General features: G+C 45.2%; 1 protein-coding gene and 1 long non-coding RNA gene across 4 annotated transcripts in view; both read left to right on the top strand.

Moving 5' to 3' along the window:
- LOC120375211 overlaps positions 1-19186 on the top strand; it is an 84649-nt gene that overhangs the window by 54308 nt on the left and 11155 nt on the right. The window contains exons 4-5 of one of the 3 annotated variants that reach the window (XR_005586513.1): positions 1024-1129; positions 16331-16360. This is a non-coding gene — a long non-coding RNA (uncharacterized LOC120375211). Of the gene's footprint in view, positions 1-1023; positions 1474-16330; positions 16361-19186 lie in introns of those variants that run through there. The other 2 variants (XR_005586514.1, XR_005586512.1) reach the window with 2 other exon arrangements.
- Positions 12973-14221, top strand: RPRM (reprimo, TP53 dependent G2 arrest mediator homolog). The gene has a single exon (XM_039495955.1). The coding sequence runs from the start codon at positions 13455-13457 to the stop codon at positions 13848-13850; it is 396 nt and encodes a 131-aa protein (XP_039351889.1). The 5' UTR covers positions 12973-13454; the 3' UTR covers positions 13851-14221.

The raw sequence follows: 19186 nt of genomic DNA on the forward strand, positions 1-19186 counted from the left end.
TTACTATTACAAGAAAGAGGCAATGGTCTGTAATATGTAGGAATGCAAAAGTATAATATTTTATAGTGAACATGTGGCAGAAACAGCCATACCTTACATTGTAAATAGCTGCTCTGCTGAGACCTCCAGGAGAACACCAGCTATCTCTCTCACACAAATCACACAATGACAGCTCATATTGTGTGTTATTGTGAACCAGTTGCACATGAAAAGTGTGTGTAGAAGGAGAGGGGAGAGGAAAGACTTCACAGAGGAACAGTGGTCAAGGCGCTAACCTGGGATTTGGGGGATCCAAGATCCTTTCCCTGCTCTGCCGCAGAGTTCCTGTGTGCCCTTGGGCAAGTCATGTGGGGTCTTTGTGCCTCAATTCCCCATCTGTAAAATATCTCCTGGGGTGTAGTGAAGATAAATAAATTAAAGATTATGAGGTGCTCCAGTAAGGGGGGGCCATATAGTTACCTAAGATAAATAGATGAGACTACAGACTACAAGTGCTTGCAGTAAAGGAAATATGTTCTATGAAACTACACCAAAACTAAGGCATGTCTCCTGGTATGTGAGTTTTATGCTTTATAACTTTTCAGGTATATTATAAACTGAGAGGTCAATATTATATTTCAGAGAGCTAAATATACTTGTAATAAAATGTACATATCTGACAAAACTGGTGTTTGGAAGAGAATATGGTAGGTAACTGGTCTCTTTGAAAGAGTTGGAAAAACAAAAGGCTTCCTTTCCTGTACCTGGGGGGAAACTTTGATTAACAGAGTGATGTTTTCTGGAGTGCATGTGACCTACTGATTTGAAAGCAACACTTTGCAGTACTACTATTGGAGCAAACCAAGAGCTTCCTAATATGCAAGAGTTTCTGGTATATTATCCCATGCTTTGTAATGAAAGCTCTGGTATTGGTTAGCTACACTTCTTGGAATCCCCGTGTAACCAAGTTTACATTTCAGCCAACTCTTATTTCATGCTTCCTTCCCTCTGCAAGTTGCCCGTAAACTTTGCTTTTATTTAAAGGTAGCTGGAATTGGCTGAGGAGACTTCAGTGGGAGAGAATCACTGTTGTAGCAGCTCAAAGAAGAGGAATTGAGCTGGGGCTTCCCACAAGGCTAAGTTGGAGTGGGTGAGTACCTCATAACAGCATCTCATCTTTCCATAGTCAGGATGGATACCCCCACAGATTCCCTCTTCCTCAGTGGTATAGACAGTTTAGTTTAGCACTTTGGTTAAACCACCAACAATAAAAGTCTTCCCCTTCCAAAGTAAATATTAAACGCTATTAAAAAAAATCTAAGTTCAATAAAATTTCACTCCTAGGGTGCTTGGCTTCCAAGCAGTTCTCCATCTGACCAACTTTCACCTTTCACTGGGGGTCCTTCTGCAAACATGAAACAGGAATGTGCTTGACCCAGGTTTGGTCTGACAGGGCTAGCATACTCTGTTATAGACCCCTTCTCAAATTGTACCAAAAAGGGCACCAGCACAGCCTGCCATAGGATTGGCAAGAGCTGACAGTCCTGAATGTTGCTTTTAAAATCAACTCTCCAAACTAGCTGGTGGGCAGAAGTTAAAAGTGAATACTGTTTCCCCTTGGAACCAGCTTCTAAGAGGTCATTATATATTTGTGCTAACTGACCATTTTAGACCTATAGATGATCTAGAAGTCAGACCTGAAATCTCCTCTCACTTACATTGGTTCTCATTTACATTAATATAAACCAGGAGTAACGCCACTGCAAAAAAAAAAAAAAAAAAGTTATATTGGTGCAAAACCAGTGTAAATGAGAGGAGACTCAAACCTTAAGAATTTATGGATTTGTTTTTTAAGCTTTCATCATCATTCATTGTACTTTTGGTCATAAAACTGGGAAAAGGAAGTTGTGAGTATTTATACTCAAGATTGGAGGACCCTGATAAGAGATATTTGTTCTGCTGATGGCATGACTTCTCAGCTGAAAGTCAGGGTGACACAGGCTTTACAAACATATATAAAAAGGACTTGCCCACTTCATTAAACTTTCCTGATGAAAACTTTGAGGGCGGAAGATGATCTGGAATAGTTTTTCTACCTCACAATAGAATATATTCAAAGAAAGATACTAAGTGAGAATGCTATATATAGGAAATTAAGAGTGGAATGGACCCAAAATAAAACAGAGCATGTTTTATTTGTGGTTGGTTGACTGGCATGTTTATGCATACACAATTTCTGAATTCCTAACAAAGTACTTCAAAAGACTGACTTGTTTTCATTGCCTTTATCAAAATACAACAAATTAAAATAATGAACAAACCAAAAGTGTTTAAAAAAATTACTCACATAGCGTATTAAAGTACCTCAGGAAAGTTACTATATATGTGTGTCATAAAATCTTGTGACAAAGTGAGCAGGGAACATTGTCATATACCAAGGCAATAAGCTACTGATAGACAAATTCAACATTTATCTGGACTTCTAAAACACCTGATTTAGTCGGCTTTCAGCTTTTTCTTTGGACTATGTGCTCCATGATCTTGAAGGCTAAATTATACTACTGCTTATCACAGTGATAAAGGCTGCCTGAAATTAGGCCTAGCACCATTATTGAAATTGACAAAATAAGTTAAAAGAGATGCTTATAAGGAGCAACTGGAGAAATGGAAGGCAGTGTAACACAGTATTTCCCTTTTGGAAGCAGATGCATCTGAATTTGCACAAGAGAAGTTTTCTTTGCCAGGCAACAAAACTACTTCAATAGAATTTCAATATCACTGACCGTTTCATAGACTTCATCATAAGTGCGATAAACAGGGTGTGGTGCTCAAATGTAGATACAAAAATCACTATTTGCATTTAGTTAGAGTATGCAAGCTCTAATGATACAAATAATCCCATTGCAAGTATTGAGATTAGCTTATACCTTGTGGAGCAAGGAACACATTAAACTAGGTCTCCTCTTCATGATCTGCTCAGTGCCTAGGGTTATTCCTCCCTGATTCACATGGTGCATTTCCACTGGTGTTTTCCCATCAGTGTCAATTAGAGCAGTGTAGAGGCTGCTCTTATGCCAGCTATCTATAGTCTCTATGGGATCATATGGCAATTGGCATGCTTCATTTCATCCTCTCTCATGGCATGGTATTGAGGGGCAGTTGATGTAGGAGGTGGCTTGATCCTTTGATGCCAGCAAAGAGCCCCATACACTGTTCAAATTCTCAGCTGGCCACATAGGGACAGATGTTTGAGTGGCCAGAAGTAGAGGGGAGAATATGGACCATTAGTGACAAATACACCATATCAAGAATGTATCTAACCTTATCATAAATTTGATATCCCCAAAAGAGGTATTGGAGCCAAGTCCTATGAAGTATTGCTGTTCACCTAAAAGTTAAAATGTTCTGAGGTTGGGTTTGGTTTTTTTTAAATCTTGGGTGGGGAACAAAACAAAAAAATCCTACTAGACTAAGAATGGTTCTCACCTGTTACTGGAAAGCCAATTCTTTTTGACAATGGACATTAATGTCCCAGAGGTCCTGGAAATTACTTCACTGCCTATCAGGGCCGGCTCCAGACCCCAGCGCGCTAAGCGTGCGCTTGGGGCGGCGTCCTGCGGGAGGGCGGCAGGCAGCTCCGGTGGACCTCCCGCAGACATGCCTGCGGAAGGTTCGCTGGTCCTGCGGCTCTGGTGGACCTCCCGCAGACATGCCTGCGGAGGGTCCGGTGGTCCCGTGGCTTTGGTGGAGCATCCGCAGGCATGCCTGCAGGAGGTCCACCGGAGCCGCGGGACCGGCGACTGCCAGAGCGCCCCCCACGGCGTGCCGCCCTGCTTGGGGCAGCGCAAATCCTAGAGCCGCCCCTGCTGCCTATAGCCCTCACTAACCTCACCTAAAGACTCTTTTACGTTATCCCCTAAGTGTGTGCAAATGCACTAGTTGTAGAAGACAAAAAGGAAGCAACTCTGTATTATAAATCAACATTAAAATCTTGTTATCCAACTTTTAACCAGAACGCAGTGCAATGACTATACAGTATTAATCACAGATAATACCCTCAATATGCAAGCACTCTCAGATGTGGTACATATACACAAAAAACTAAAGTGAAATTGCAGCCCTCTGAGTTGACAATGATTCAGCTGGTGCCGATTAGGTTAAGATTGCCTGCACAAAGGGCAGGTAATTTTTCAAACTACATAACAAGATCGACATTATACAACTCTTTTAAATGGGGAATAATGTTTGTGCAATGTATTTGCAATAGTAAAGAGCAAGAGACAGGTAGTGTAGATCAATCTGGGGCTGACCGATACATAAAATATATTTGTATAGGCACACAGTATATGCGCACCGTACATTTAGATATTTTCAACAATCGATTATGTCAACATCCTTTACTTCCATTCTAATTTATACCCTATTCCATTTGTTGGCACACATGACCATGCATTAATGACAACACAGCATTAATGAGGGCCTTTATTTGCCTAGCTGCAGTTCCTTACAGAGCCTGATTCAGGTTACTCCTATCAAAGGTAGGTGTAATTTACATAAGATTAATTACAGTTGGGTCAGAGAAGATATGCATTTTGTGACAGTGTACCCCATAAGGCTTTATGGGGGGTGCTTATAAATGTATGTATGATATAACTGGAATAGGGTTTTGCTACATATGCCATGTAACTTATCTATGTAAAGGTTATGATCTACTGGTTATGTTCATCCTAGTTGTATGCAGGCACCATTTGTGTGTTCAAAGTTATGAACATTGGCTGTATAATTGCTAGATTTCTAAGTAGCCTTAGTTAGAACATTTGGTCACTCCTTGGGAAAGGAATGTGCTCAGTCAGGAATCATTTAACAGACAAAAGAGCTTGGAAGACCCGAATCCACATAAGAAGTCTAGCTGAGGACATTCAAGGTAGCATGTGGAACCATAGCCAATGAGAGCTTCAGGGGAGGTACCTGGAGGCGTGGCAAGGGCTGTGAACGGAGCCCTGTGTCACCCCTTCCCCCGCCAAGGGGCTGCGCAGGGATGTAGTGAGCAGCAAGGCGTGGGGCCGAGGCCAAGGCCGGGGCCGAGCGAGCAGGCAACGAGCGCACCACTGCAGGTAAGCGGCACCGGGCCAGAGCCCGAACCCCTCCTGCACCCCGCCCCCCAATTCACTGCCCTGAGCCCCCTGCCTGCACCTTGCACCCCTCCTGCACCCGAATCCCCTGCCCTGAGCCCCCTGCCTGCACCCTGCACCCAAACCCCCCCCCCCCCCCCTGCACCCCCGCCCCCCCCACCCCCCTCCCCTGCCCCCCCCACCCCCCCTGCACCCCCCCTCCCTCCCCCCCCCCACTGCCCCCCCTCCACCCCAACCCCTGTCCTCCCCCCCCCCCCCCCCCCACCCCCCCTCCCCCCCACCCCCCCCCCCCCAGCCCCCACCCCCACCCCCCCCCTCCCCCCCCCCCCTGCCCCCCCCCCCCCCGCCCCCCCCCCCCCTGCTACTCCCCCCCCCCCCCCCCGCCCTCCCCCCCAGCCCCCCCCTGCCCCCTGCTCCTGCCCCACCCCCCCCCCCCACCCCCCCTGCGAGCCCCTGCTGCATCCTGCCATCCCCTGCATCCCCCATCCCTCCTGCCCCCCCCCCCCCCCCCGCGCCCCCCCCCCCCCCCCACCCCCCCCCCCCCCCCCCCCCCCCCCCCCCCCACCCCCACCCCCCCCCCCTGCCCCCCCCCCCCCCCCCCCCCCCCCCCCCCCCCCCCCCCCCCCGCCCCCCGCCCACCCCCCCCCCCCCCCCCCCCACCCCTGGCCCCCCCCCCCCGGCCACCTGCACACCACACCCTCTCCCGCACCCTGCACTCCCTCCCACACCCCAACCTTTATGATGTTCGCCTTTAAAAAAAATAATTCCCTGGGTGCACACCCTAATGAAATGTGCTGTGCACGCCTATGCTGGTGCACCTGGCACAGAGGAGCAGGGCCCCAGAGTGTTTCTGGGGCAAGCCCAGGCCTTATGCTGTGTCACGATCGGGCACAGACTCACCGCTGGGTCCATGTCCCAGGGGTGGGGAGGCTGTAGGGTGATCTCCCACCTTTGTACAGCCAATGGCCTGTGCTCCCCACTGCCATGCTGGAGCCTCTGCATTTATTTATTGACAAATAAAACTTGCAGAATTTTAAAATATTGTGTGCAGAATTTTTATTTTTGGTGCAGAATGCCCTCAGGAGTAGATATTGGAGAAATTCAGAAAGGTACACAGCAGTGGTTTCCCACTTAGCTACCTCTTTTCCCCATTTGCAGAAGACGCAGCCTAAATTTGGTTGTTTAACCTTAAAGCACCATTAGTTTTGAGGTTAATTTGATGTCATCTCTAGTTTAGTGCTGGCAGGCTCAAATATTTGTCAGTTTTGTAATGATCACACTGTAATCAGGTGGCACCACAACTTTGTCTTGTTGCTGCCAATAATTAGTTCAGATTTCTGGAAGCTGTTGTGAGATTGTGTCCCTTCTGTTTCCCATTTCAAAACCCACTGTGTGTAAGTTAATACTGCATATTGTCTCTTATACACACTAGATGTCACTACATGACCTGAAATATACTCTGGATTTTGATCTATTTCCTTGATGTTCTCAAACAAAAAATGCCACACAATAGAAAATAAATAATCTTGCCCCCAAAAACATGGTTCTGCTTTTATTTGAATATGGATAATGAATCCACAGCTAGAAATCACACTTTAATTTTAATAGTAGCACAATCCAGTCTTCTGTTTCTTACTGCTATCTTTCAGTTCATTAGTTTCTCTGACTGGAGCTGCTACTCAGCTCAGATAAAACTTTTGCATCTTGATCTAGATTTTAGGTGCATCTTTCTATCCTGATGTTAGAGACTTAGTATCTATTCTAGAGTTTTATCCAAGCTGCAGCAAGAGCAGCTGAAGATGGACCAAAAATGCCTTTGCACTACCTTTATTCTCCACCAATTCTAGAACCAGCTGGCCCAATCACCAGCATGTCTTAGAGCAGAGGTTCTCAAACTGTGGTCTGTGGACCACCAGTGGTCCGTGAGCTCCATTCAGGTGGTCCACAGATAGTTCCCTCTAAGGTGCACGCCTGGGCAGCCGTACACAAGAGAATGAAGGGCCACCCACCTAATTAGTGGAGCCGTGCAGCCGTGGCTCCACTAATTAGGTGCCTGGACCCTGGAAAAGATGCACATGTAAGGTGAGGTGGTGGCCTTGTGGGGAATAGGGGTGTAGGTGGGAGGGGGCAGTGGAATGAGAAGAGGGGGTGGGGGACTTTGGGATGTGCAGGGCTGTGGCAGCCAGAGAAAGAGGCGACTTTCCCCAGCTCCAGCACAGCGGCTGCTGGGGAGAGACCCTCCTCCTTCCCAGCCTCAGCTCTGTGGCTGCTGTGACGTGAGAAACAGCTCTCCTTCCCAGGCTCAGCTCGGGGGCTGCCGTGGCAGGGGAAAGAGGGCACATCCATTGCATTAGAAAGATAAGACTACTGCTATTAAAATACGAGGTGTGCTTTTATTTGTAGAACCAAAAAACATTTATTATTAAGTTTTTTATACATAGTCCTTTTATCCAAAGCACTTTACAATAGTTAGTTAATGATACAAACAACATTTGGAAAGATCATTAAGTGGTCCGCCAAGCCCCTCAGCAATTTTCAAAAAAAGTTTGAGAACTACTGTTTTAGAGCAATTTCAGCCCTTCTCTAACCTATGGCCAGCCACCACAGCCCCAAGGGGCTATTTCAACACCCATAGATTGCCAGTGCAGAAAGACACTCTGGCCAGGCCTTTACTCCCTCAACACCAATGTTTAGACTATGGGCATGGGAGTGAGGACTCTGAGTTCTCTTCCTGTCACTTGCTATGTGATAGTCACAGGGTCCACTTACACTCGGGGCACCTCCTGCTGGCTGCTCTGGGGATTAACTCCTTTCAGGTGCTGCACCCTCCTCTGGTGGTGTCTCCACCTGTCATCCTCTCTCACCCTGTGGCCCTTCTCACTCCAAGAGCTACATCTTCTGCTTCGTGACTTGGCCCTCTGGCCATGTCACTATAGTCCTCTCCTTCCAGGGTATCAGAGTCTTTGGGGGAAAACTGTCCCAGGCAGTCTGCCCTCCACTGCCTACTCTGAGCGACTTCCCCAGTGGCTGGTAGAGGAATCCAGGCCAGCACTCTCTGCCAAGTGCCAGCTCAGGGGCCCTCTAGTCAGCACCCAAGGCCTGTACCATCCTGGATCTTACTCCCTTTTCCCTGAGCCTTCCTGCACATTCTGGCTCCCCCAGGGTTCCCAGCCCAAACTCTCTCATCTCAGGGAGTAACTGCAGGCTACTTGCCTCTGTAGCCCCAAACACACCTGCTACGGAGAGACTACTTCCTACTGCTCATCTTATGAGCTTTATACAGGCCACTCCTGTTCCTGTCCAACTGAGCCTCATCTCTAATCAATCCTCACTCCTCCTCCAGGTGAAACCTTGGCAGTTCATTGGCCTATCTACCTACCTTAATCCCTTCAAGCTTTGTGTGGGGTGGTCATCACAGTGACCTTGAGTAAATGACTGACTTCCCTGAGCTGGAGTTTCAGCATCTGTATAATGAGGGTAATAATGAAGATGGTCAAAAAACTGACTAAAAACCGTCCATTTTTATGGAAATATTTTCATAATTTTTTTCCAAATAGCTTCAGATGAGAATATGTTCCTATATTATAGAGTTGCTGGAAAACCTTAATTTGTTTTTGGAAAACTGTTTTCAGATCCACAGAGGGAAGGAGATATATTAGCACATAACAAAACTTTTTAAAAAAAAACTTTGATTTGATTTTTCTTCATCATCGAAGACTCCTATTGTACTCAACTTGAACTTTATACTTTTCCCCATTTCTAATTATACAAAAAAGTCATTAAAATATTTAAAAGCTTTTGATGTGTCAAAAAAACTACTCATAAAAATTACTGAACCAATTGTCCCTTTGCAAAAGCAAACAAAACCCTAAACACCACAATTCATAGTTTGGCTGAAACAAATCATGGCAAGACTCGGCACAAAAGTAAATTAATGAATAGAGTGAATGAAAATAGATTGAAATGCCTTTCTCTAACTATACAGTGCTTACTGCATTGAAGTCAAACAAGGAAAGCAACAACAGAATGAAAAGTGAAACGCTATCGTGCAATAAGTTTGGAAACTGAGCACCAATGAAACTGCTGCAGTATAATTCAGTTAATATTTCATCAGTTGGGTTATTTATTAGTTAATCATTACATCAATACTTATAAGATGGGTTTCAAGCTAGATTTGTCACTAATGGAGATTCATGCAAATACTCTAAATGAAAGTTTTAAGAAGGGGTCAATGTTTTGGTTTTGGCTCTTTCAGTTACTAGTTTACTCAAAGCAACAAAGAATCCTGTGGCACCTTATAGACTAACAGACGGTTTGCAGCATGAGCTTTCGTGGGTGAATACCCACTTCTTCGGATGCAAGAGTTTACTCAAAGTAATTTATTTCTGGTATTTTTAATCCTCCAGTATAAGAACAGGGCTCTTTTGAGGTCTGACAATGATTCTCCTCTGCCTCATATTTTTAAATGAGCCTGGATCAGAGAACAGAAATTACCATTTTCATGCTTCTCTACACATTAGTACTAAGCAACCACCTGTCACTGCACATATGGAAAGTCTGGCTCTCCTAGCACTGTAGAAGATTGTTTGATTGCAGAAGACAGATCACCTGCACTTCAATGTTCAAAGCTGCTCTATATTTGTTTTTCAAATCCAGCAGATTTTAAAAGCTAAACCCAAAATAAGAATTAAAAAACTACAGCAATTCTACAGCGGTGAAATTGTACATCCTGCCTTAATTCTGGCATTAAATTACAATGTAAAATAAAATGTACAGAATATAGGATTTGTTGTTTGTTTATGGTAATAACTCTTTTTCTATTTTGCCACTCCACCATAGGAGAAAACCTTAGAACAAATTTTAAATGTCAGAGGGCACAAAGTACAGGATTAGGAGTAATCTTATTTGGTTTCTCTTTCCACTTCTTTTGTGGCCCTACGTAAATCATAGTCTCGCTGTGCCTCAATGTCCCTATCTGTAAAATTGGGATAACAACATTACCTTCATCTCATATTGTCATGGGATTAATTCATCACATTGAGTTCGTCATATGGAAAGTGCTATATGAGTAGTTCCCAAACTGTGGTCATCTGTGAAGCACTTGATAATGGTCCACAGGGTGGTGACTTGGCATAGGGTTTTGGCTCTCCTCATTCCTGGCTACTAAATAGCATTTTTCAAAAAGTTAAAAGAACATTAAATACTTAAATACCAAATAATCCATTGCTCTAACTGCTGTGGAGATATGATGCCATCTTGACTGGGAGTGGAGATGGTGCACACAGAGAATTACATACAGGACAGAGGATGGTCCATGAAACAATCTTGTTATTAAGGGGCACTCCACAAACCTTGCCTAGAGGCCTGGTGGCATCAGCTGTTGAGATAAGAATCACATGGGGTTTTGGCTTCTCTTCTGAAGATTTTGTATCTCCCACAATATCCATTGGATAAAATAACCACCAGCCTTCATCACTGATTAGAATTAATATGGTGGTTTGTATCCAGTAGTGAAAACAAAATGACCTCATCCTATCCCATCTGATAATGTGAGAATGACATCAGAGCTCATCCTATTCATGACTTCATATATAGATAGGTCTGACAGGGGCCCAGGGAAAGGACTGGATATGTCCCTTATGGCTTGCCAAGGAATTCCTAGAATGCAGGTGAGCCTGTGGCAAGAGTTCCAGAGACAGAAGATATCTTGGTGGTCTTAGGAAAGACTTTGGAACACCAGCAACCTCTGCTTAGAGGAAGGGCCAATGCAGGTCTGGAATGAGGAAGGGGGTTATATTTAGGTTCTTTCAGCACTTAGTCTGATGTTAGTTTATCAACTAGGGATTGCACTGGCCACAAGGAGACTCAGAAGTACTCATCCCTCCATATCAATTGCCTGGAACTCCTTGTAGACTTATTCACAATTTGACAAAGACAGACCACTTGATTGTGTTGCACAGACAACATACCAACTATTCTGTATATCAATTACAGTGAGTACTTACAATAGTGGACACCCCTAGCAAGTAGATTCTGGTAGCTGTTTCAAGAACTAAATTTCAATTCAGGCAGAGGAGACAGCAGGGTTGAAAATTACAGCAGCTGACAGTAAATCAATCACATTATTGGATACTGGATCTACAGCAAGAAAATATGCAAACATATGTAAAACTACGGGTCCCTGGTATTTGGGACCCTTGGGAGTGAACTTCTTGCAACCCAACTTTTCAGCCAGCTGGATGAATTGTACAGCTGGAGACAGACTCAACAGGCTTTAGCAGTGGGTGCATTCCTGTTGTCTTGGATCCATTTGCTGTCTCTCCATTTATCATGCTCACTGTTTCTCATGTAAGGCAACAATAATCCTGGTAGCATGGTTGACACCAGCAGGAATTGCCATTCTCCAACCCTATCTTATTCCCGGAGTTGGGAAACATCACTGCAGATCCAAAAGGCAGGCTGCATACAAGTGTGATAGCAGATTCTCTCCTCAAGGCATAGAAGATTTCCAGAGTGCCCAGGGTGTTGTCCTGGGGCTAGCCCACATTGTACAAGACAGAAAGGTATTTAATTCAGCCTACTCGTTCTACATTTGCTGGCTTTTCATGACAAACATTCTGTTTATATATCTGTGTGTTTGGTGATACAATTCCTTATTACCACCCTCACCCTTTACTGGGGAAGTAAAACATAAAAGACAATTAATCTGTTCAGTTTAGCCATTCATTCAGACTGACCCCAGGTCAATTTTTGAGTCAAATCCACATGTCGTGTAATGTGAAATGCTTCAGACCTCTGACTCCCAAATACACAGTTCTCAGGGAAGAGGAATACAGAATTAGGTCTACATCTCTAATGGCACCATAAGTGATGGTGCATAGGATCCTGCTAAACTATTAGCTACTCTTTAGGATTTCAGGAGAATCAATTGCCAGCAGCCTGCAATGTGCTCATACTTTTGTACAACAAAAATATTTCAAAAGATTTCTAACTATGGATACTTTCATGAGACCTTAGCATTTTGCTGTTTTGAAGCAGCTGAGTGGAGCAAAGGGAAAGAGGTGGCTATTGCAAACACAAGCAGCCATATGGCACCTGCATTTTCACCTAATAAATGAGTCTGGTTAAAAGATCTGGTTGATTTTATACCCAAGCGATCAAATTAAACTGCCAAAATAAAGCACATATCTAGTCATTCTACTGCACCCAAAAAACTCTAAATGATCATGCATCCTGGTACCACAACACAGCAAAAACAGCACCTGACATTTGGATCCATGTAAATGAAACACTTGTAGACACTCCTATTGTGCCAATATAATCCAGATCATGATGCATCTCAAGACAAGAGCACAGCAAACTCCCTGATCTGGCTTGTGCATCCTGATGGATCCAGACAATTTTTGGCCTCAACCCTCCTACATCTCTTGCATAAATAGAGAGGAAATGTAGATGCTCATCTTACACCCAAAAAAACCCCAACAATACAGCCATCAGTGCATCCCAGAACAAAGGTGCTGCAAAAAGCTAGATCCTGTTTGTGTTTCAATCAGCCAAATTCCACTGCTTGAATAGAGATGTTCACCCACCCCTGCTGCACATATAAATCCAGAGCTTGTGTCCCTATGCAACTGCATCACAAAAGGTTAGATCTAGCAATCAGATTTTCCCCGAACCTGACAAATGTTGGCCACACACTCAGAAATTGCACCATCAAAATAGAGACAACGTATCACTGCAATTAGCTGCAGATGCACTAAACTTAGACAGTAAAACTAAGGGAGGGGTGGGAAGACCAGGTGTGATGCAACCAAAAATGAGCTCGGCCCAGCAGGATACAGGTGCCAGTGTCGCGCTTTTGGAGTTGGTTTGTGCCAGGAAGCGCAGTGGGTGCTGGCTGGGGGGGGGGGGGGGTCTTTCTTCTCTAACAAACTTCCCAGCTGTGTAGGAGGCAGTGCAGCAGTCAAGTCATCATTCCCGCTGGCCTGTCACATCCCCCGCCACCCCCGCCGTGAGACCGACAGCCCTTTAAAACCAACAAATCTCCAAGTCATCAAGTGACCAGGCGGGCGGGTGCCGGAGGGTGCTGTGACTCCAGCAGCTGCCCGCAGCAGCCGGGCAGGGGCGCTCTCCCCTCGGAGCTGCCGGCAGCAGGAGCAGCGAACCCCTCCCGCGGCGAGTGGCTTCCCAGGCGGAGAAGTTCCCGCAGCCCCAGCCGAGCAGAAGGAGGCGGCTCCTGCGAGCTTGCGGGGGGAGAGCGCAGAACTCTCCCTGCCTGGAGCTCACCCCGCACCCCAGCCAGCCGCTCGCTCCCTCCCGCCCGCTCCGCCGAGCCGCCGCTGCATGAGGCGCTCCGGGCTGGTCTTCGGGGCCACCTGTTCCGCTCTCCTCCAGCCCGCGGCCGCGGCCATGAACGCCTCGCTGGGCAATCAGACCGAGGCGGCGGGGCTCTTCTTCGCCAACAGCAGCGACGCCCTGGAGCGGGCCCTGCGCTGCTGCACCCAGGCCTCCGTGGTGACCGACAACGGCTTCGTGGTGACCGGCCCGGACGAGAGGAGCCTCTACATCATGCGGGTGGTGCAGATCGCGGTCATGTGCGTCCTCTCGCTCACCGTGGTCTTCGGCATCTTCTTCCTGGGCTGCAACCTGCTCATCAAGTCCGAGGGGATGATCAACTTCTTGGTGAAGGACCGGAGACCGTCCAAAGAGGTGGAGGCGGTGGTGGTCGGGCCCTACTGACAGCCAGTGCCGCCCGCTGAGGAGCCGGCCAGGAAACAGGTGGCACTTGCCGCAGGCCCTCGCTGCTGCTGCTGCAGCGGCCACGGGTGCCTTTTGCCCGAGCGGGGCAGCCCCACCCCGGGAAGGGGAGCGGAGGCGCCTCGGACCCGCTCCTGGCTTGGGGGCTCTGGCACTGCTTGCTGCCCGGGGACGCTCCGATGCCAGCCCCGGTTCTCCCGCGGCTCCAGAGCAGGGCGGCTGGGGGGGACGGACACAGCCCCAGCCCCAGCCAGGGCGCGTCTGCCTCTTCTGTATGTTACACGGCCAGAGCGGAGCCTCCTGCAGCGCCTTGTATATAGTGATTGTGATGCACTTCGCTGCTTGGTTTAAAAACAGAGGGGTGGGGTGGAGCGGGGGGGTTGGGAAGGAAATGCTGATTGTCAAATGTTAATTCCTGTTTTTGAGCTTTTCCTTCCACGGTTTTTCATACGTTTGATAACAGCCAGGACGCTGGCTCGGTGGGACGCGGGTTGGCAGTTCGTTGCCACTAAACAAACAACACTAACAACCACCATGTGAATGTCTGAAGTTGTCTTTCTACTGTGGCTCTTTTTGTAGCCTGGGTCCGAGTCACTCCTGCGCCTGCGGGAGCCGGCGCGCCTGAAGGCTGAGCCCTCGCTTTTTGTCTATGAATTGCACGGTTTACACAGCGAAAAGCGCTCGGGCGGGAACTGTCTTGGTTCGGTTTTTTCTGATTTCATTTGCTTTAATAAAATACATCTTAAGCTTTTAGACTCTGGGGTCTCCGTAGTCCTTTTGCGCTTCCACAAACAACGATGAAGTTAGCTGAAGGGGTCTGCAGGAAGGAATACAGCATCTGGTGTGCACTTTGATAGCTCTCTGCTCCTCAGCAGAAAAAAAAGGTTATAGAGGAGAGGGGGGGAAAGCGTATAAGACATTTTAGAAAACACAAGAAATTCTGCTATTGCAACACCGCGGTAATCTAGAGGCAAGGCCATTTCCTTCGCAATTATATTTCTTTTTCAACCGTTTATGAGATCAGTGGATTAAAACAATTCAACAAAACAGGTCAATTTAAATCAAGTGTAATGTCAAGGCTCGTCCTTAGGTGTTAGGAAGGAGCTGGGAATACGCGTCTGCCACGATATGATCCACCATGGAAAACATGTTACGCAGCTAATAAAAAGTGAGGAGTAGTGATCTGCTAATAATCATCACTACTAGAACTATTTTTAGAAAGGGAACTTTGATGAAAAAAGTATCGACTGAATCGATGTCCGTGGCAAGTCGATTTAGCCTGAAATATAAAACATGTCCAATACCTCGTCTTTGCAACTCGGGAATCTTCCGTTTTATTCTGTTTTTTTTAAAAATTCCTTTTAGCAATAATGACAGATAAGGGCGATGAAGGCTTTGTGTGCCGAAAACTTGCATACAATCTAAAAGTAAGACCAGCACTTACCCCAGCTTCTAAATGCTCGAGTCGTGCTAAGAGCCAGAAATGTGCCTTGGTTCTGGACACATTGGTTCTAGCCTTGGATCAGTGTTACAGCCCGAGTTTACGGGGTGTGTGTGTGTGTTTCCCAGAATATTTTCAAAAAATTAGATAAAATCCTGACTGCAACGTGCCTCATTGTAGTCACATTCCTTTAGGGTAAAAATTACACACCAAAAGGTTTTGAGTCTTCAGTGTATTTATTTTCTTTAAAGGGATAAGGGAACATCTTTCTATGTGGAGTTTTGCATGCCTGTTTATCAAATCCCTAAGGGCTTGGACTAGTTGCTAGTGGTAAATCAATACATCTGCATCTGCTCTAGAAGTAAAACTGGCGTAAATGCTGTCACTGATTGAAGGCATGCAAAAAGACTTCAGCAATCTGTCTGAAAGCCAAGTGTCTGTCACTGACGTACAAAATATTTAAGCAAGACTTTGTTGACTGCTATTTTAAATTCCAGTATGCAAGCAAACCATTAAAAATTTTTCTTAGACTTTTCTTTTAAAAGTTTTTAAAATGTTGCTTGATCCATCAAGGGCTCATCAAAAAGACATTTGATCTGACCAGGTCTTTTGTCTCAATCAAGTTATTAAAAAGTTCCTGCTTCAGTTGATCAAGGTAACATTTATTAAATACAAAATGCACAATCAAGTTAAGAGAGGATGGAATTGAGCAGGTTCTGAGACTATAGTTCCATTATGAATAATATACTAATAAATAATTAAACAAGAAACAGAATTTACACAGTTCAATTCAAACCACAAGCAGAAAATTCCCTGCAGCTCAACCATGCACTCATTCTTTCACTGCATTTAAAAGAAAGACAAGGTACAGATCTGCCTGCTTCTTCTGGAATAAATGTGCTGTGGAATTTGTTATTAATCAAAGTAAAGTCATGTTACTGAGACATCTTTCAAATGAGACATTGGCAAGAACTTTAGTCATAACTCAATCTTTTCCTTAATTCACCTTTCTTTTTTGTAGCTGGCAATGCAGTTGGCTGACAGAAGCAAGAACTCTGAATGTATAAAGTTTACTCATTTGAAACATCACATCTAGACAGTGTTGCCAATAACCTGAGTTGCAAATGGTACAGTAGAATCATGAAACATCTGGGATGTGGCCCCATTCAGCTGTGTTTATGATGCATAAACACTTTAAGAGTCACATACTATTGACTAATCTCTTCCAGAAGCCACAACATTTCCACTATTGGAAATCTAAAGGATGAAAAACCTCTATTCTCGTAACAAAACAAAACATCAGCAGTAGATGATTTACTGATCAATTGGACAGAATACCAGAAACCTGGCTCCAGCCCAACCAATGGATCTCTTATAAAAAAAATAAGCCCCCAGCTCTAACAAAATGTTTGTGACTGATACATGACTTCTTCTTAAGCTCTATATAATGACCATTTCAATTTGGAAATTATCAGAGGGGTAGCCGTGTTAGTCTGGATCTGTAAAAGCAACAAAGAATCCTGTGGCACCTTATAGACTAACAGACGTTTTGCAGCATGAGCTTTCGTGGGTGAATACCCACTTCTTTGGATGCAAGGATTCTTTGTTGCTTTTAATTTGGAAATTGTGTTTGAAATAATTTTTTGTTCAAAGTTTCTTGCCTAAATTCTTCCCTAGTATTAATCCCAGCTGCCACCTACCCCTTTCTGGGGCAGAAACCCAGAGAAGCCATGAGGACTTTGCATATTATAAATGCACAGAATATCCCACTATTGTCTATGCTTCTTGAGTATCAATGGCCAGACAGAAGGAAAAGGAAACTGAGAGGAAATATGTCTCTGAACTAGACACAAATAATTGTCCCCCAAACTAATTTATGCCGAGATTCTGATAACTACAGTCACCTCCATTCTTCTACTATGGAGGAAATCATTTATTTCCCAACTCATACTTATATTCTAGACATTGCTAAACACACTTGGGCACCAGCAGCTCTTGAGACTGATGTGCAGTCAGCTGTGTGAAGATGGTACGTAGTTTCTTTAGACCATGAGACACCTCAGTCTAGTGGAGGTTTCAGGAGAGCATTTAGAAATCTCTCATTCATAAAGGTACCCCTTTGTGATTTCAAACAAGCAACAAAATGTGAACTCAAAGAACACACCTATAAGAAAATATTATGGGTTATGGAAAAGTAACTAGTTGGAATACCACATGATATAATAATATCAGCACTATCAGATGATTTCCCTGATACTTACCTTGCCTAACTGCATTGTTAATGTTTTATGGAATGCTAACTTATTTGACAATAAAATTGGTTTAAGATTTCAGAAGAGTTTTGTGACAATTCAGTTATAAGATTATCTCAAAAGCACGCACACACTTTCTGTCTTGTTGCTTTAATGGCAGAAAAGTACTTTAACCCCCAAACTCCAGGTTAATCTTGCCCCCTTTCATTTTCCAATACATGAAGCTCTTGGAGAAAGAAAGAACTATTAGCACTTAGTGAAACAAAATATAAAATTGACACCAGAATAAAGGTCCTGGAAGGAAATTTTCTATTATACATAAAAAATGCTGGTCCCATTGATGTTCGTTCAGTGACTTTAATGGAGCCAAGGATTTTATCCTAGGACTTCAATCTGGGTGCCTGTTTTCAGTTGTTTCACAGAACACAATGCCAAAGAATTCACACAGTTACAGGAGTGTGCAGGAGAAAAGAAAGTTACTCACCTTGCAGTAACTGAGGTTCTTAGAGATGTGTGTCCCTGTGGGTGCTCCACTGTAGGTGACGGTGCATCCTGGTGCCGTTGATCGGAGATTTTCGGTAGCAGTGCCTGGTCGGGACGCATGCACTCAGTTGGTATCTCCCGTCTCGTTGGAATCTTCCTGAGCGCGTGCGTCCCGCACCCTCCTCAGTTCCTTCTCTACCGTGGAAAAATCATACTAATACTTCAAAGTGGAGCACCCACAGGGACACACTTACTGCAAGGTGAGTAACTTCGAGTGCTGTCCCTGTGGGTGCTCCACTGTAGGTGAAAGTAAAGCAGTACCCACTATGGTTGGTGGGATTTTGGAGTTGTGTGAGGAACAAAGGTAGAAAGTACCATATGGCTAACTATGGTGTCTGCTGTAGTATCCCATGCGACAGCATAATGTTTGGCAAATGTGTGGTCAAATGTCCACATGGCCATCTTGCATACGTCTGTAACAGGTACGCCGTGGAGGAGGGCAAAGGATGTTGACATTGCTCTAGTAAAATGAGTCCTAACACCCTCTGGTGGTTGAATATTCTGGGTCTGATAGCAAGATCTGATGCAGGTGGAGATCCACTTGGAGAGTCTTTGCTTAGAGATAGCATCACCCTTTGATCTCTTGGTAGTAGAAACAAAAGCTTAGGGGATTCACGAAATGGTTTAGTTCTGTCAAGATAGAATGCACGAGCCCGTCGGACATCAAGGGTATGTGATGCAGCTTCCTGTGGAGTCATGTGAGGGTTGGGGTGGAATACACATAAGTGTATTGACTGGTTAAGGTGGAAGGTAGACACCACCTTGGAGAGGAATTTGGGCCAGGTTTGTATGGTAAGCTTGTGTTTAGAGAAAATGGTGTAGGGAGGGTAGGCCATCAGGGCGCTTATTTCACCAACCCTTCTTATTGACATTATGGCAACCAAGAAAGCCACTTTCCTGGACATGTGGAGCAGGGATGAAGTGGCCAGGGGCTCAAAAAGAGGTTTCATAAGAGCGCAGAGAACTAGGCTGAGACTCCAGAAGGCTACTAGTGAATGAATCTCAAGGTAGAGGTTTTGCAGGCCCGTGAGGAAGGGTTTCATGGTGGGGCATGTGAAAGTGAATAGCCGTCCAGAGTGTCA

The sequence above is a fragment of the Mauremys reevesii genome, linkage group 11 (assembly GCF_016161935.1).
Source record: "Mauremys reevesii isolate NIE-2019 linkage group 11, ASM1616193v1, whole genome shotgun sequence".
NCBI lineage: Eukaryota > Metazoa > Chordata > Testudines > Geoemydidae > Mauremys > Mauremys reevesii.

Excerpts from the sequence above, each read along its gene's own strand:
- RPRM (XM_039495955.1), top strand. The coding sequence starts at position 13,455 with ATGAGGCGCTCCGGGCTGGTCTTCGGGGCCACCTGTTCCGCTCTCCTC.